The sequence below is a fragment of the Salmo salar genome, chromosome ssa29 (assembly GCF_905237065.1).
Source record: "Salmo salar chromosome ssa29, Ssal_v3.1, whole genome shotgun sequence".
NCBI lineage: Eukaryota > Metazoa > Chordata > Actinopteri > Salmoniformes > Salmonidae > Salmo > Salmo salar.
In genome coordinates, this window is record NC_059470.1 from 26321824 (window position 1) to 26338231 (window position 16408).

At 50.7% G+C, this 16408-nt stretch overlaps 1 protein-coding gene across 3 annotated transcripts in view; it reads left to right on the forward strand.

Annotated features, from left to right (window-relative positions):
• The window catches only part of LOC106590443 (phospholipid-transporting ATPase IB), a 120415-nt gene that overhangs the window by 31537 nt on the left and 72470 nt on the right, over window positions 1-16408 (forward strand). For all 3 annotated transcript variants that reach the window (XM_014181490.2, XM_014181492.2, XM_045710739.1), the window contains 14 exons: window positions 2939-3050; window positions 3225-3393; window positions 3489-3616; window positions 3718-3795; window positions 3903-4036; window positions 4111-4186; window positions 4328-4433; window positions 4575-4657; window positions 4739-4788; window positions 4871-4940; window positions 5051-5135; window positions 5311-5450; window positions 6232-6370; window positions 6628-6692. In XM_014181490.2, the coding sequence (XP_014036965.1) occupies window positions 2939-3050; window positions 3225-3393; window positions 3489-3616; window positions 3718-3795; window positions 3903-4036; window positions 4111-4186; window positions 4328-4433; window positions 4575-4657; window positions 4739-4788; window positions 4871-4940; window positions 5051-5135; window positions 5311-5450; window positions 6232-6370; window positions 6628-6692 (1435 nt within the window). The remainder of the gene's footprint in view (window positions 1-2938; window positions 3051-3224; window positions 3394-3488; window positions 3617-3717; window positions 3796-3902; window positions 4037-4110; window positions 4187-4327; window positions 4434-4574; window positions 4658-4738; window positions 4789-4870; window positions 4941-5050; window positions 5136-5310; window positions 5451-6231; window positions 6371-6627; window positions 6693-16408) is intronic.

Here is a 16408-nt window from a genome sequence, read left to right on the forward strand (position 1 = left end):
ACTGAGTTGTTCAGGGTAATAAACAGAATAACAGTCAGAAATACAGTAACTACTAACTACTGAGTTGTTCAGGGTAATAAACAGAATAACAGTCAGAAATACAGTAACTACTAACTACTGAGTTGTTCAGGGTAATAAACAGAATAACAGTCAGAAATACAGACCTAACTACTGAGTTGTTCAGGGTAATAAACAGAATAACAGTCAGAAATACAGTAACTACTAACTACTGAGTTGTTCAGGGTAATAAACAGAATAACAGTCAGAAATACAGTAACTACTAACTACTGAGTTGTTCAGGGTAATAAACAGAATAACAGTCAGAAATACAGTAACTACTAACTACTGAGTTGTTCAGGGTAATAAACAGAATAACAGTCAGAAATACAGTAACTACTAACTACTGAGTTGTTCAGGGTAATAAACAGAATAACAGTCAGAAATACAGTAACTACTAACTACTGAGTTGTTCAGGGTAATAAACAGAATAACAGTCAGAAATACAGTAACTACTAACTACTGAGTTGTTCAGGGTAATAAACAGAATAACAGTCACGGGTGTCGTAGGGATTGGACCAAAACGCAGCGGGAACGTGTAAACTCATCTTCTTATTTTATTAAAGAAGGAAAACAAAAGAAACACGTATAGGAAAACAACAAACGACACTAAACAGTCCTGTCAGGTGCATGAACACAAAACAGGAGACAACTACCCACAAATCCCATAGAAAAAACACCCCTCTTAAATAGGACCTTCAATTAGAAGCAACGAGGAGCAGCTGCTTCCAATTGAAGGTCAACCCAATAAACACCACATAGAAATAGACATTGTAGAACTAACATAGAAATAGACTAACAAGAACATAGCCCAACAAACCCCAAAACACTCTAAACAAACACCCCCTGCCACGCCCTGACCAAACTACAATAACAAACAACATCTTTTACTGGTCAGGATGTGACAATAACAGTCAGAAATACAGTAACTACCAACTACTGAGTTGTTTAGAGTAATAAACAGGATAACAGAAATACAGTAACTACCAACTACTGAGTTGTTCAGAGTAATAAACAGGATAACAGAAATACAGTAACTACCAACTACTGAGTTGTTCAGAGTAATAAACAGGATAACAGAAATACAGTAACTACCAACTACTGAGTTGTTCAGAGTAATAAACAGGATAGCAGAAATACAGTAACTACCAACTACTGAGTTGTTCAGAGTGATAAACAGGATAGCAGAAATACAGTAACTACCAACTACTGAGTTGTTCAGAGTGATAAACAGGATAACAGAAATACAGTAACTACCAACTACTGAGTTGTTCAGAGTAATAAACAGGATAACAGAAATACAGTAACTACCAACTACTGAGTTGTTCAGAGTAATAAACAGGATAACAGAAATACAGTAACTACCAACTACTGAGTTGTTCAGAGTGATAAACAGGATAACAGAAATACAGTAACTATTCATTGAACAAGTAAACTTTTAGTACTGTGTGTGTGTGTGTGTTTAGTGCCGATGTATTGGAGGAGCTGTTTAATCTCACTCAATCCTACAGAGTTCTGCTGTTGGGCCCTGTGGAGGGGAGGGGGGCCAGGTCTGGGCCAGGGGGCTTCCTCTCTGGTCTGGTAGAGGTGGTGGTCTGGTGTGGGGTAGTAGGCTGGGCCCGGTCCAGTCTCGCTGCGCCGATGGAGGTGATGATGCTCTGGTGGTGGGTGGGACCTGTGGGGCGTGCTGGGTCTGGTGGGGCGTTGAGGGGGCCTGGGGCTCCTTGGTGGTGCAGTGGTCTGGTAGGGGTCTCTGGGTGGTCCTCTGTCCAGTGCGGCATGGGATGTTTGTGCCACGTCCTTTAGAGACTTTGCAAACATCCCTACTGTCTGCTTCCTCAGGTGGGAGTGGTCGTGCAGATGCTCTGGGGGGATTGGTGGGTGGTGAGCAATGTACACGTTCGTGAGTAGGCCACACCCTCTGGTGATGTCAGCATTGACCTTCTGAATGGTATACGGGATGAAAGTCTTTGCGGGGCAGCAGAGTGGAGATGGTGATGTGGGAGTTGGGGAACCACTCAGAGGCCCTCTCTGCTACTCTGTTGACCAGGCTGCCTACTCTCTCCTGCTCCTCTCAGGTTGTTGGTGCCGGTGTGAATAATGATGTGGCCTGGTGTGCCAAAGTCAGGCTGGGACAGGATGTAGACAGGATGCAGGATCCTGCATTTTTGGGCACCATATTTTGGACACCTTGTGGTGGGGGAAGAGTTTATCCTCTTGGATTAATTTCCCATTTGAGTCAATGAGGATGGCCCCCTCAGTGGGTTTACCAGAGTAGTGGGTTTACGGTTGGGGCTTGGTCTGGGGCTGGGGTAAACAGGGTCTGGGTACAGTGAGGGGTGTGTCAGGGGCTTGGGCTGGGGCTGGGGTACACAGGGTCTGGGTACAGTGAGGGGTGTGTCAGGGGCTTGGGCTGGGGCTGGGGTACACAGGGTCTGGGTACAGTGAGGGGTGTGTCTGGGGCTGGGGTACACAGGGTCTGGGTACAGTGAGGGGTGTGTCTGGGGTCCCATAGAGCTCCTCTGTAGTAGGTGTCCCCATGTGAGCCTCCTTGGTGACTGGGGGTGTGGATAAGGGTGATGGGGATGGGGTTGTGGGGGGTAAGGAGTATCTCAGTCGCTGCTGCGTTGAATTTACTTAGCACGATTAAGAGTTTTTTTTTAACTCTCACTCTGTCAATCTTTTCCTCCTGTGTTGATCTTCACTTGTACAATTTGATTACCTATATATTTCTTGCTAATTTATCTTGTTAATCTCACTCTGAACAACCAGAGGCCAGGAGCTGTTCGTCTGCGTGACTGCCTCTCTCTCTCTGAACACACACCTAACATAGGATTGCATCATTTTGAACCTCCACCTGCTTGTCACTGTTGTTTTCCAGTGCGGTTCCTCTGGGTCCTGACCAGGTGCTGCTGCGAGGTGCCCAGCTCAGGAACACACAATGGGTTGTGGGTATTATAGTCTACACTGGACATGACTCCAAACTGATGCAGGTGAGGCATTTCAAGCCTTGAATCAAGCAAATCTAAACTGTGATACTCTAGTAAAGGCTGTAGAGTTAGCTGTTCTTCCTCCATAGCGGTCGTCTGAGTTCCTGAACTCTGCCATTTGGGTTGTTTTGTAGTTCCACACGAAGGATGTAATGATGTGGTGTATGTTCCTTCCAGAACTCCACCAAGGCCCCTCTGAAGCGTTCTAACGTGGAGCGGGTGACCAATGTCCAGATCCTGGTGCTGTTCTGCATCCTCCTGGTGATGGCGCTAGTGAGCTCTATAGGAGCCTCCATCTGGAACAAACAACACACTGAGGAGGCCTGCTGGTACCTGTCACGCGCTGGTGAGAATACACACACACCCTGGACACACACATGCCTCTTAGTCATTTCTTCTTCTTCCATACAACCGTTTGTGTGTGTGTGTGTGTGTCTACAGGGGACATCTCCACTAACTTCTGGTATAACCTGCTGACCTTCATCATCCTCTACAACAACCTCATCCCCATCAGCCTGCTGGTCACTCTGGAGGTGGTCAAGTTCACACAGGCACTCTTCATCAACTGGGTACGCACAGACGCAGGCTCGTGTGTGTGTGTGTGTGTGTGTGGAGAGCGTTTGGCTGTCTTTAGATGTCTTTCATCCAACTTCTCTGTGTTTGGTGTCAGGATGTGGAGATGTACTACGCGGAGACAGACACACCCGCCATGGCTCGAACATCCAATCTCAACGAAGAACTGGGCCAGGTGAGGATGGACTCCACCAATCTTTATCCTGTTCACATCCGGGCTCAACCAATCAGAGTTGATTCCTGTTGTGAACTGATATCCTTCCTTTTCCCCCTGTCTCCCAGGTGAAGTATCTGTTTTCTGATAAGACAGGAACTCTCACCTGTAACGTCATGCACTTCAAGAAGTGTACCATCGCTGGAATCACATACGGCCACTTCCCTGACCTAGATGTTGATGGTTCCATGGAGGACTTCAGGTCAGCTTTGGCTGTGCTGTATTTTTGTTTTATGTAGATTAGTAGTGTTTCATTCTGTCCGTCTTCTCTCTCAGCCCCCTGCCGTCCAGCAGTCTTAACACCACAGAGTTTGATGACCCCACTCTCATCCAGAACATTGAGAAGAACCACGTAGGTGTTCCCCTTCTGTCATCATAGTTATTATACTGAATGAGAATGACACTGGGCTGTGTATGACTACCCTCTCTTTCTCTTTGTTGCTCGCTCTCTCTCTCTCTCTCTCTCTCTCTCTCTCTCTCTCTCTCTCTCCAGCCGACCTCTGCTCAGATCTGTGAGTTCCTGACGATGATGGCGGTGTGTCACACCGTGGTCCCAGAGAGAGAGGAGGACCAGCTTATTTACCAGGCCTCCTCGCCAGGTAGACGGCCTATCACGACGCAGCTTATACACCTAGGAGCCAATCATAACTCGGCTACTAGACAGTAGAACCAATCACATCCAAGCTACTACACCTTAGAGCCAATCGAATCAACTCAACATGTGTGTTTTCTTTCCTCAGATGAAGGAGCTCTGGTGAAAGGAGCCAAAGGTCTGGGCTTCGTTTTCACAGCAAGGACTCCTGGCTCCGTTATCATGGAAGCTGTAAGTGTGGGTTTGAGACACGGGATGAGGTGCGTCATTCTCTTCTCTGTTGAATTCTTTCTGTTTGTTTGTGTCTTTCAGAGGGGGAAGGAGAAGAGCTTTGAGTTGCTGAATGTGCTGGAGTTTTCAAGGTCAGTAAAACCCACACACACACACACACACACACACACACACACATTCACAGACACTTAACAGTCATTCCCTTTTCTACAGTAACCGTAAGCGCATGTCTGTAGTGGTCCGAACCCCCGATGGGAAACTGCGTCTGTACTGCAAGGGAGCAGTGAGTATCCCCCAGTCATTGACCCGAGTCACAGTTTATTTACCATAGTGGCATTGCTCATGTTGAAGATGAACCGGCGCGTGTTGATGATGTCATGGTGTGTGTTTCAGGATAATGTGATCTTTGAGCGTCTCACTGATGCGTCTCAGTATAAAGAGTTGACCATGGCACATCTGGAACAGTTCGCCAGCGAGGGTACGGCCTTTCTCTTTAAATGTGCTCCTCATATTTGTTCCTGCTGTCTTTTGTCTACGTTCTCTTACCTTTTTACCATCTTTTTCTCTGCAAGATTCATTTTCCCCTTTCACTCCCTTTTTATTATCTACATTATTACTACTGTATTACATGTTGACCTTGTCCCCCCCCCCAGGTCTACGGACTCTGTGTTTTACCTATGTTGATCTGGAGGAGGGGGTATATCAGGAGTGGCTGAAGGAGTACACCAGGATTAGCACCATCATCAAAGACCGGGCCCAGAAACTAGAGGACTGTTATGAACTGCTAGAGAAGGTAAGGGTTAAGGTTGGGCTTAGCGGTTACTGATTAGCATTGCTATTGCAAAGATATATCTCTGTAATGTCTAGCATGGTAAGATAGTGACTACCCCTCACTCCATCCCCTTCAGTCAGTGTGTTGCTGGGTTGGTGGGTTTGTCCAGCAGAGGGCAGAGTGGTCCCACTGATCAACTGTTGAGATTTATGACCTCTCAGTGCCAAAGAAGCCATGTTTCCCCAGAGGAAACTCCCCCCCCTCTCTCTGTGTGTGTGTGTGCGCGCTAACCAGAGGACATCTCTAGTATACATCTGGACGTGATCATGTCCGTGGTCAGTAATAGTCTGGACATGGCAGCTGTAGGCACTACATTCATTCTGAGAGTGTATACATTAAGGCTGGCCAATAGGACGGCACATGACTCCACAGCTGCCTTTGTTTGGCTATAATGTGAGGCAGTACTCCAGTAAAGAGGGGTTTTGAGAAGGCCCAGAGGAGAGGAGAGGGAAGGTGATGGGATAAAAGTGAGGGAAGAGGAAAGGGTTGAGGTAAACCACAGTGATAATTACCCTCACCAGTCTGCCAAGAGCCCCTTAAAACTGGTGTGTGGGTGTGTATGGGAGACTACATCACTGTATTTGCGTGTTTTAATAGAGTTCAAAATGAATGTTGCTGTTTAACCCACATACAGAGACATGATACACACCACTTCTTACCCTGTCTAATGTTTCTGCAGCACAGCCAGTCTCTTCAACTTGGGTGTAGCTTAAAAGACCCCCCCCTCTCTCTCTCTGTGTAGGATTTGTTGTTGTTGGGGGCCACAGCTATAGAGGACCGCCTCCAGGCAGGGGTCCCTGAGACCATCGCTACTCTGATGAAGGCCGACATAAAGATCTGGGTCCTCACTGGAGACAAACAGGAGACCGCCATCAACATAGGTGAGAGAGAGAGAGAGAGAGAGAGAGAGAGAGAGGCATGGAGAGAGAGAGAGAGAGGAGAGAGAGAGAGAGAGAGAGAGAGAGAGGGAGAGAGAGAGAGAGAGAGAGAGGATGAGAGAGAGAGAGAGAGAGAGAGAGAGAGAGAGAGAGAGGCATGGAGGGAGAGAGAGAGAGAGAGAGAGAGAGAGAGAGAGAGAGAGAGAGAGAGATGTGTGTCTATTTCTGTGCTGTATCTGGTATTGTATTCTCTGTCTCAGGCTACTCCTGTCGTCTGGTGACCCACGGCATGTCCCTCCTCATCGTCAACGAGGACTCACTGGATGTGAGTACATCTTCCTCACCTCTTCCACCCAGCCACTCCCTCCTCCCGCTCCTCTTTGGGTCTGTGTGGGCTCTAGAGTGTTACCGTGGGAATCGGGGTGTGGCAGAGTAGAGATTGGTGTGTGTGTCTCTTTGTCTGCTCACAGGTGGAGGTAATTAAGGTGTCTGGTGTCTTCCTGGAGAAAGAGATGAAAGACACATACTGCTGTATCGCTTTCTCTCCTCTCATCCCGTTTCTCTCTCTCTCTCACACACTCTCACACACACACACACACACGCACACGCACACGTTGGCATAGGAGACACTATAGAACACAGTATGCTCTGGTCAGATTCCATTTAAACCTGTGAATTAGGCTGGCTGAGTTGAGGGTCAGTGTTTATGTTGTTTTCATGTAGAGTCTGCTGATCCTAAGTGTCTGGATTACTGTCATGAGAATAAACACACACACTCCGTCTCAACAGTGGTGTAAAGTACTTAAGTAGAAATACTTTAAAGTACTACTTAAGAAGTTTTTTGGGGGTATCTGTACTTTACTTTACTATTTATATTTTTGACAACTTTTACTTCACTACATTCCTTAAGAAAATAATGTACTTTTTACTCAATACATTTTCCCTGACACCCAAAAGTACTCGTTACATTTTAAATGCTTATCAGGAGAACATCCCTGGTCATCCCTACTGCCTCTGATCTGGCAGACTCACTAATCACACGTTTCATTTGTAAATAATGTCTGAGTGTTGGAGTATGCCCCTGGCTTTCCGTAAATAAATAAATAAAATGGTGCCCTCTGGTTTGCTTAATAAAAGCAATTTGAAATGATTTTTACTTTTGATTCTTCAGTATATTTAAAACCAAATGCTTTTAGACTTTTATGCAAGTAGTATTTAAAAACAAATATATATATACACTGCTCAAAAAATAAAGGGAACACTTAAACAACACAATGTAACTCCAAGTCAATCACACTTCTGTGAAATCAAACTGTCCAATTAGGAAGCAACACTGATTGACAATTATTATCACCTGCTGTTGTGCAAATGGAATAGACAACAGGTGGAAATTATAGGCAATTAGCAAGACACCCCCAATAAAGGAGTGCTTCCTGGCTGATGTTTTGGTCACTTTTGAATGCTGGCGGTGCTTTAACTCTAGTGGTAGCATGAGACGGAGTCTACAACCCACACAAGTGGCTCAGGTAGTGTAGCTCATCAAAGATGGCACATCAATGCGAGCTGTGGCAAGAAGGTTTGCTGTGTCTGTCAGCGTAGTGTCCAGAGCATGGAGGCGCTACCAGGAGACAGGCCAGTACATCAGGAGACGTGGAGGAGGCCGTAGGAGGGCAACAACCCAGCAGCAGGACCGCTACCTCCGCCTTTGTGCAAGGAGGAGCAGGAGAAGCACTGCCAGAGCCCTGCAAAATGACCTCCAGCAGGCCACAAATGTGCATGTGTCTGCTCAAACGGTCAGAAACAGACTCTATGAGGGCCCGACGTCCACAGGTGGGGGTTGTGCTTACAGCCCAACACCGTGCAGGACGTTTGGCATTTGCCAGAGAACACCAAGATTGGCAAATTCGCCACTGGCGCCCTGTGCTCTTCACAGATGAAAGCAGGTTCACACTGAGCACATGTGACAGAGTCTGGAGACGCCGTGGAGAACGTTCTGCTGCCTGCAACATCCTCCAGCATGACCGGTTTGGCAGTGGGTCAGTCATGGTGTGGGGTGGCATTTCTTTGGGGGGCCGCACAGCCCTCCATGTGCTCGCCAGTGGTAGCCTGACTGCCATTAGGTACCAAGATGAGATCCTCAGACCCCTTGTGAGACCATATGCTGGTGCGGTTGGCCCTGGGTTCCTCCTAATGCAAGACAATGCTAGACCTCATGTGGCTGGAGTGTGTCAGCAGTTCCTGCAAGAGGAAAGCATTGATGCTATGGACTGGCCCGCCCGTTCCCCAGACCTGAATCCAATTGAGCACATCTGGGACATCATGTCTCACTCCATCCACCAACGCCACGTTGCACCACAGACTGTCCAGGAGTTGGCGGATGCTTTAGTCCAGGTCTGGGAGGAGATCCCTCAGGAGACCATCCGCCACCTCATCAGGAGCATGCCCAGGCGTTGTAGGGAGGTCATACAGGCACGTGGAGGCCACACACACTACTGAGCCTCATTTTGACTTGTTTTAAGGACATTACATCAAAGTTGAATCAGCCTGTAGTGTGGTTTTCCACTTTAATTTTGAGTGTGACTCCAAATCCAGACCTCCATGGGTTGATAAATTGGATTTCCATTGATTATTTTTGTGTGATTTTGTTGTCAGCACATTCAACTATGTAAAGAAAAAAGTATTTAATAAGATTATTTCATTCATTCAGATCTAGGATGTGTTGTTTTAGTGTTCCCTTTATTTTTTTGAGCAGTATATATTTTACCTTTATTTAACTAGGCAAGTCATTTATGAACAAATTCTTATTTTCATTGACAGTCTAGGAACAGTGGGTTAACTGCCTTGTTCAGGGGCATAACGACAGATTTTTACCTTGTCAGCTCAGGGATTTGAACCTTTCAGTTACTAGTCCAACCTTCTAACCACTAGGCTACCTACCACCCTATTTTACTGGGTGACTTTCACTTTTACCTGAGTCATTTTCTAATAAGGGATCTTTACTTTTAAGTATGACAATTTGGTATTTTTTCCACCACTGCGGCACAGTCTGCTTGCTTTAGTGGAGTTAATTTGTCTGTTAGACAGATAGTCTGCAGATGACAGACAGGGTTACGACCTCTACACTCCATTGTGTCTCAGACTGTGTGTACGAAGAGGGATGTGTACTGATGTGTAGGTAGTGTGTGTGTGTGTGTGTGTGTGTGTGTGTGTGTGTGGGTAGAGTGTGTGTGTGTGTGTGTGTGTGTGTGTGTGTGTGTAGGTAGAGTGTGTGTGGTGGGTAGAGTGTTTGTGTGTGTGTGGGTAGAGTGTGTGTGTGTGTGTGTGTGTGTGTGTGTGTGTGTAGGTAGAGTGTGTGTGGTGGGTAGAGTGTTTGTGTGTGGGTGGGTAGAGTGTGTGTGTGTGTGGGTGGGTAGAGTGTGTGTGTGTGGGTGGGTAGAGTGTGTGTGTGTGTGTGTGTGTGTGGGTGGGTAGAGTGTGTGTGTGTGTGTGTGTGTAGGGAAAAGTACACACTTCCATAAGAGAATGAGAGGGAAAGGGAGAGTGGTTTCCAGTAAGTACAGTAAAATGCTTTTCTTGACAATGAGACCATTCAGTAGCACTGTAATTAGTCAGACTGAGTCTATTCAATTAAAACCTTAACTTACATTAAGGGACCGCGCCAACGTAGCATTCCTGTCACCCTGAAATTCAACCAACTTGGCTTTATTTCATCCCTCCTACTGTAAATATTGTTTTGTTGACTTAGTATATACCAATTCAAATATGCATTCTTGTAGCTTAATGTGAAGGATGATTGGGCGCTTACCTTGTTCTGTTGTGTGTATTGAGTGGGAATGAGTGTCCAGAGGACAGGTCCAAGGAGTTGTGGTGAGAGGACAGGTCCAGGGAGTTGTGGTGAGAGGACAGGTCAAGGGAGTTGTGGTGAGAGGACAGGTCCAGGGAGTTGTGGTGAGAGGACAGGTCCAGGGAGTTGTGGTGAGAGGACAGGTCCAGGGAGTTGTGGTGAGAGGACAGGTCCAGGGAGTTGTGGTGAGAGGACAGGTCCAGGGAGTTGTGGTGAGAGGACAGGTCCAGGGAGTTGTGGTGAGAGGACAGGTCCAGATTGCTGTGGTGAGAGGACAGGTCCAGAGAGCTGTGGTGAGAGGACAGGTCCAGAGAGTTGTGGTGAGAGGACAGGTCCAGAGAGTTGTGGTGAGAGGACAGGTCCAGATTGCTGTGGTGAGAGGACAGGTCCAGATTGCTGTGGTGAGAGGACAGGTCCAGATTGCTGTGGTGAGAGGACAGGTCCAGATTGCTGTGGTGAGAGGACAGGTCCAGATTGCTGTGGTGAGAGGACAGGTCCAGATTGCTGTGGTGAGAGGACAGGTCCAGATTGCTGTGGTGAGAGGACAGGTCCAGATTGCTGTGGTGAGAGGACAGGTCCAGGGAGTTGTGGTGAGAGGACAGGTCCAGATTGCTGTGGTGAGAGGACAGGTCCAGATTGCTGTGGTGAGAGGACAGGTCCAGGGAGTTGTGGTGAGAGGACAGGTCCAGGGAGTTGTGGTGAGAGGACAGGTCCAGGGAGTTGTGGTGAGAGGACAGGTCCAGGGAGTTGTGGTGAGAGGACAGGTCCAGGGAGTTGTGGTGAGAGGACAGGTCCAGAGAGTTGTGGTGAGAGGACAGGTCCAGAGAGTTGTGGTGAGAGGACAGGTCCAGAGAGCTGTGGTGAGAGGACAGGTCCAGAGAGTTGTGGTGAGAGGACAGGTCCAGAGAGTTGTGGTGAGAGGACAGGTCCAGAGAGTTGTGGTGAGAGGACAGGTCCAGAGAGTTGTGGTGAGAGGACAGGTCCAGAGAGTTGTGGTGAGAGGACAGGTCCAGAGATGTTGTGGTGAGAGGACAGGTCCAGAGAGTTGTGGTGAGAGGACAGGTCCAGAGAGTTGTGGTGAGAGGACAGGTCCAGGGAGTTGTGGTGAGAGGACAGGTCCAGGAGTGCTGTGGTGAGAGGACAGGTCCAGATTGCTGTGGTGAGAGGACAGGTCCAGGATTGCTGTGGTGAGAGGACAGGTCCAGATTGTTGTGGTGAGAGGACAGGTCCAGAGTGCTGTGGTGAGAGGACAGGTCCAGATTGCTGTGGTGAGAGGACAGGTCCAGGGAGTTGTGGTGAGAGGACAGGTCCAGAGTGCTGTGGTGAGAGGACAGGTCCAGAGAGTTGTGGTGAGAGGACAGGTCCAGATTGCTGTGGTGAGAGGACAGGTCCAGATTGCTGTGGTGAGAGGACAGGTCCAGGGAGTTGTGGTGAGAGGACAGGTCCAGAGTGCTGTGGTGAGAGGACAGGTCCAGAGTGCTGTGGTGAGAGGACAGGTCCAGAGTGCTGTGGTGAGAGGACAGGTCCAGAGAGCTGTGGTGAGAGGACAGGTCCAGAGAGCTGTGGTGAGAGGACAGGTCCAGAGTGCTGTGGTGAGAGGACAGGTCCAGAGTGCTGTGGTGAGAGGACAGGTCCAGAGGTCTGTGGTGAGAGGACAGGTCCAGAGGTCTGTGGTGAGAGGACAGGTCCAGAGGTCTGTGGTGAGAGGACAGGTCACCACCGATGAAAGCAGACAGACTTATCTCACATCACACTTAAAATAACTGATTGAGGTTCAGGTTAGAGCCACCACTGTGTGTGTGTGTAGCGTGAGCGTGTATGTAACATGTGTAGGTGGGTAGGTTTGTGTTTGTTAGAGTTAAGGAGAGCAGGAGCAAATATATATGTATTATAAAAATATAATTCCTAGGAGCGACCTGTTGCCCAATTGCAGTGTATCTCTTGTCCTAGTTTACCACTTCTTCTTCTCCTTCCCCTGCTTTCTTCCACTTTGTTTCTTTAGTTTTTCAGAGGTGAGGCTCATCTCTGTTGATCTTGTGGTTGGTAGTCAGGCGGATGTCTCCCTCCCTCCCGTCTTTTCTTCCCCCTTTCCATGTCTCCTTCACGCTGCTATCTATACATCTGTCAGCAACCCCTCTGTACACAGGAAGAGACGTGTGTTTGTGTTTTATCTGCGAGATAAACATCTGGAGGTAAAAGGGAGAGAAAGTGAAATAGATTAAGAGAGAAAGAGGGAGGGGAACTGGAGACAGGGAGCAAGAAAGAGAGGAAGAGGTACTGGAGAGAGGGGTAGAGGAAGAGGTACTGGAGAGAGGGGTAGAGGAAGAGGTACTGGAGAGAGGGGTAGAGGAAGAGGTACTGGAGAGAGGGGTAGAGGAAGAGGTACTGGAGAGAGGGGTAGAGGAAGAGGTACTGGAGAGAGGGGTAGTGGAAGAGGTACTGGAGAGAGGGGTAGTGGAAGAGGTACTGGAGAGAGGGGTAGAGGAAGAGGTACTGGAGAGAGGGGTAGAGGAAGAGGTACTGGAGAGAGGGGTAGAGGAAGAGGTACTGGAGAGAGGGGTAGAGGAAGAGGTACTGGAGAGAGGGGTAGAGGAAGAGGTACTGGAGAGAGGGGTAGAGGAAGAGGTACTGGAGAGGGGGTAGAGGAAGAGGTACTGGAGAGAGGGGTAGAGGAAGAGGTACTGGAGAGAGGGGGTAGTGGAAGAGGTACTGGAGAGGGGGTAGAGGAAGAGGTACTGGAGAGGGGGGGTAGAGGAAGAGGTACTGGAGAGAGGGGTAGAGGAAGAGGTACTGGAGAGGGGTAGAGGAAGAGGTACTGGAGAGGGGTAGAGGAAGAGGTACTGGAGAGAGGGGTAGAGGAAGAGGTACTGGAGAGAGGGGTAGAGGAAGAGGTACTGGAGAGAGGGGTAGAGGAAGAGGTACTGGAGAGAGGGGTAGAGGAAGAGGTACTGGGGAGAGGGGTAGAGGAAGAGGTACTGGAGAGAGGGGTAGAGGAAGAGGTAGTGGAGAGAGGGGTAGAGGGAGAGGTTCTGGAGAGAGGGGTAGAGGGAGAGGTACTGGAGAGAGGGGTAGAGGGAGAGGTACTGGAGAGAGGGGTAGAGGGAGAGGTACTGGAGAGAGGGGTAGAGGAAGAGGTACTGGAGAGAGGGGTAGAGGAAGAGGTACTGGAGAGAGGGGTAGAGGAAGAGGTACTGGAGAGAGGGGTAGAGGAAGAGGTACTGGAGAGAGGGGTAGAGGAAGAGGTACTGGAGAGAGGGGTAGAGGAAGAGGTACTGGAGAGAGGGGTAGAGGAAGAGGTACTGGAGAGAGGGGTAGAGGAAGAGGTACTGGAGAGAGGGGTAGAGGAAGAGGTACTGGAGAGAGGGGTAGAGGAAGAGGTACTGAGAGAGGGGTAGAGGGAGAGGTACTGGAGAGAGGGGTAGAGGGAGAGGTACTGGAGAGAGGGGTAGAGGGAAGAGGTACTGGAGAGAGGGGTAGAGGAAGAGGTACTGGAGAGAGGGGTAGAGGAAGAGGTACTGGAGAGAGGGGTAGAGGAAGAGGTACTGGAGAGAGGGGTAGAGGAAGAGGTACTGGAGAGAGGGGTAGAGGAAGAGGTACTGGAGAGAGGGGTAGAGGAAGAGGTACTGGAGAGAGGGGTAGAGGAGAGGCACTGGAGAGAGGGGTAGAGGAAGAGGCACTGGAGAGAGGGGTGAGGAAGAGGTACTGGAGAGAGGGGTAGAGGAAGAGGCACTGGAGAGAGGGGTAGAGGCACTGGAGAGAGGGGTAGAGGCACTGGAGAGAGGGGTAGAGGCACTGGAGAGAGGGGTAGAGGCACTGGAGAGAGGGATAGAGGCACTGGAGAGAGGGGTAGAGGCACTGGAGAGAGGGATAGAGGCACTGGAGAGAGGGCTAGAGGCACTGGAGAGAGGGCTAGAGGCACTGGAGAGAGGGCTAGAGGCACTGGAGAGAGGGCTAGAGGTACTGGAGAGAGGGCTAGAGGTACTGGAGAGAGGGCGAGAGGTACTGGAGAGAGGGCGAGAGGTACTGGAGAGAGGGCGAGAGGTACTGGAGAGAGGGCGAGAGGTACTGGAGAGAGGGCGAGAGGTACTGGAGAGAGGGAGAGGTACTGGAGAGAGGGCTAGGAGGCACTGGAGAGAGGGCGAGAGGTACTGGAGAGAGGGCGAGAGGTACTGGAGAGAGGGCTAGAGGTACTGGAGAGGGGGGTAGAGGCACTGGAGAGGGGGGTAGAGGCACTGGAGAGAGGGGTAGAGGCACTGGAGAGAGGGGTAGAGGCACTGGAGAGAGGGGTAGAGGCACTGGAGAGAGAGAGGGAGGGAGGCACTGGAGAGAGAGAGGGAGGGAGGCACTGGAGAGAGAGAGGGAGGGAGGCACTGGAGAGAGAGAGGGAGGGAGGCACTGGAGAGAGGAGTAGAGGCACTGGAGAGAGAGAGGGAGGGAGGCACTGGAGAGAGAGAGGGAGGGAGGCACTGGAGAGAGAGAGGGAGGGAGGCACTGGAGAGAGAGAGGGAGGCTCTGGATAGAGGGGTAGAGGTACTGGAGAGAGGAGTAGAGGCACTGGAGGGAGGCTCTGGAGAGAGGGAGGGAGGCTCTGGAGAGAGGGGTAGAGGCACTGGAGGGAGGCTCTGGAGAGAGGGAGGGAGGCTCTGGAGAGAGGGAGGGAGGCTCTGGAGAGAGGGAGGGAGGCTCTGGAGAGAGGGGTAGAGGTACTGGAGAGAGGGGTAGAGGTACTGGAGAGAGGGGTAGAGGCACTGGAGGGAGGGGTAGAGGTACTGGAGAGAGGAGTAGAGGCACTGGAGAGAGGAGTAGAGGCACTGGAGAGAGGAGTAGAGGCACTGGAGAGAGGGAGGGAGGCTCTGGAGAGAGGGAGGGAGGCACTGGAGAGAGGGGTAGAGGTACTGGAGAGAGGGAGGGAGGCTCTGGAGAGAGGGAGGGAGGCTCTGGAGAGAGGGAGGGAGGGAGGCACTGGAGAGAGGGAGGGGTAGAGGCACTGGAGAGAGGGGTAGAGGCACTGGAGAGGGGGAGGGAGGCACTGGAGAGGGGAGGGAGGCAGGCACTGGAGAGAGGGAGGGAGGCAGGCACTGGAGAGAGGGAGGGAGGCGAGGCACTGGAGAGAGGGAGGGAGGCAGGCACTGGAGAGAGGGAGGGAGGGAGGGAGGCACTGGAGAGAGGGAGGGAGGCAGGCTCTGGAGAGAGGGAGGGAGGCAGGCACTGGAGAGAGGGAGGGAGGCAGGCACTGGAGAGAGGGAGGGAGGCAGGCACTGGAGAGAGGGAGGGAGGGAGGCACTGGAGAGAGGGGAGGGAGGGAGGGAGGCACTGGAGAGAGGGAGGGAGGGAGGGAGGCACTGGAGAGAGGGAGGGAGGCAGGCACTGGAGAGAGGGAGGGAGGGAGGCACTGGAGGGGAGGGAGGCAGGCACTGGAGAGAGGGAGGGAGGCAGGCACTGGAGAGAGGGAGGGAGGCAGGCACTGGAGAGAGGGAGGGAGGCAGGCACTGGAGAGAGGGAGGGAGGGAGGCAGGCACTGGAGAGAGGGAGGGAGGGGGTAGGCACTGGAGAGAGGGAGGGAGGGAGGGAGGCACTGGAGAGAGGGAGGGAGGGAGGCAGGCACTGGAGAGAGGGAGGGAGGCAGGCACTGGAGAGAGGGAGGGAGGCAGGCACTGGAGAGAGGGGGAGGGAGGGAGGCACTGAGAGAGGAGGGAGGGAGGGAGGCACTGGAGAGAGGGAGGGAGGGAGGCACTGGAGAGAGGGAGGGAGGGAGGGAGGCACTGGAGAGAGGGAGGGAGGGAGGCACTGGAGAGAGGGAGGGAGGGAGGCACTGGAGAGAGGGAGGGAGGGAGGCACTGGAGAGAGGGAGGGAGGGAGGCACTGGAGAGAGGGGCGGAGGTACTGGAGAGAAGGATATATGGAGCCATCTGAGGGTGATGAGTGAGGAGGGTAATGTGATCTCCTTTTGGCGCTCCCTTTCGTCATAACAAACCCTCTAAGCAATGCCTCCTGGGTAAACATGGCGGTCTGTGACGGTTACACAGTGACAGGTCCATCTGTCACTTTTATATCAAATATATCACACACACAAACACTCACAACAGTCTTTACAGTAGAGGTGGTGGCTTTTACAGATCAGGCTCATAGTGTTGGAAATCCATTTCATCAATCTTACCACCAACCCCCCTCTGTCCTGTCTCACCGCCCACATTACA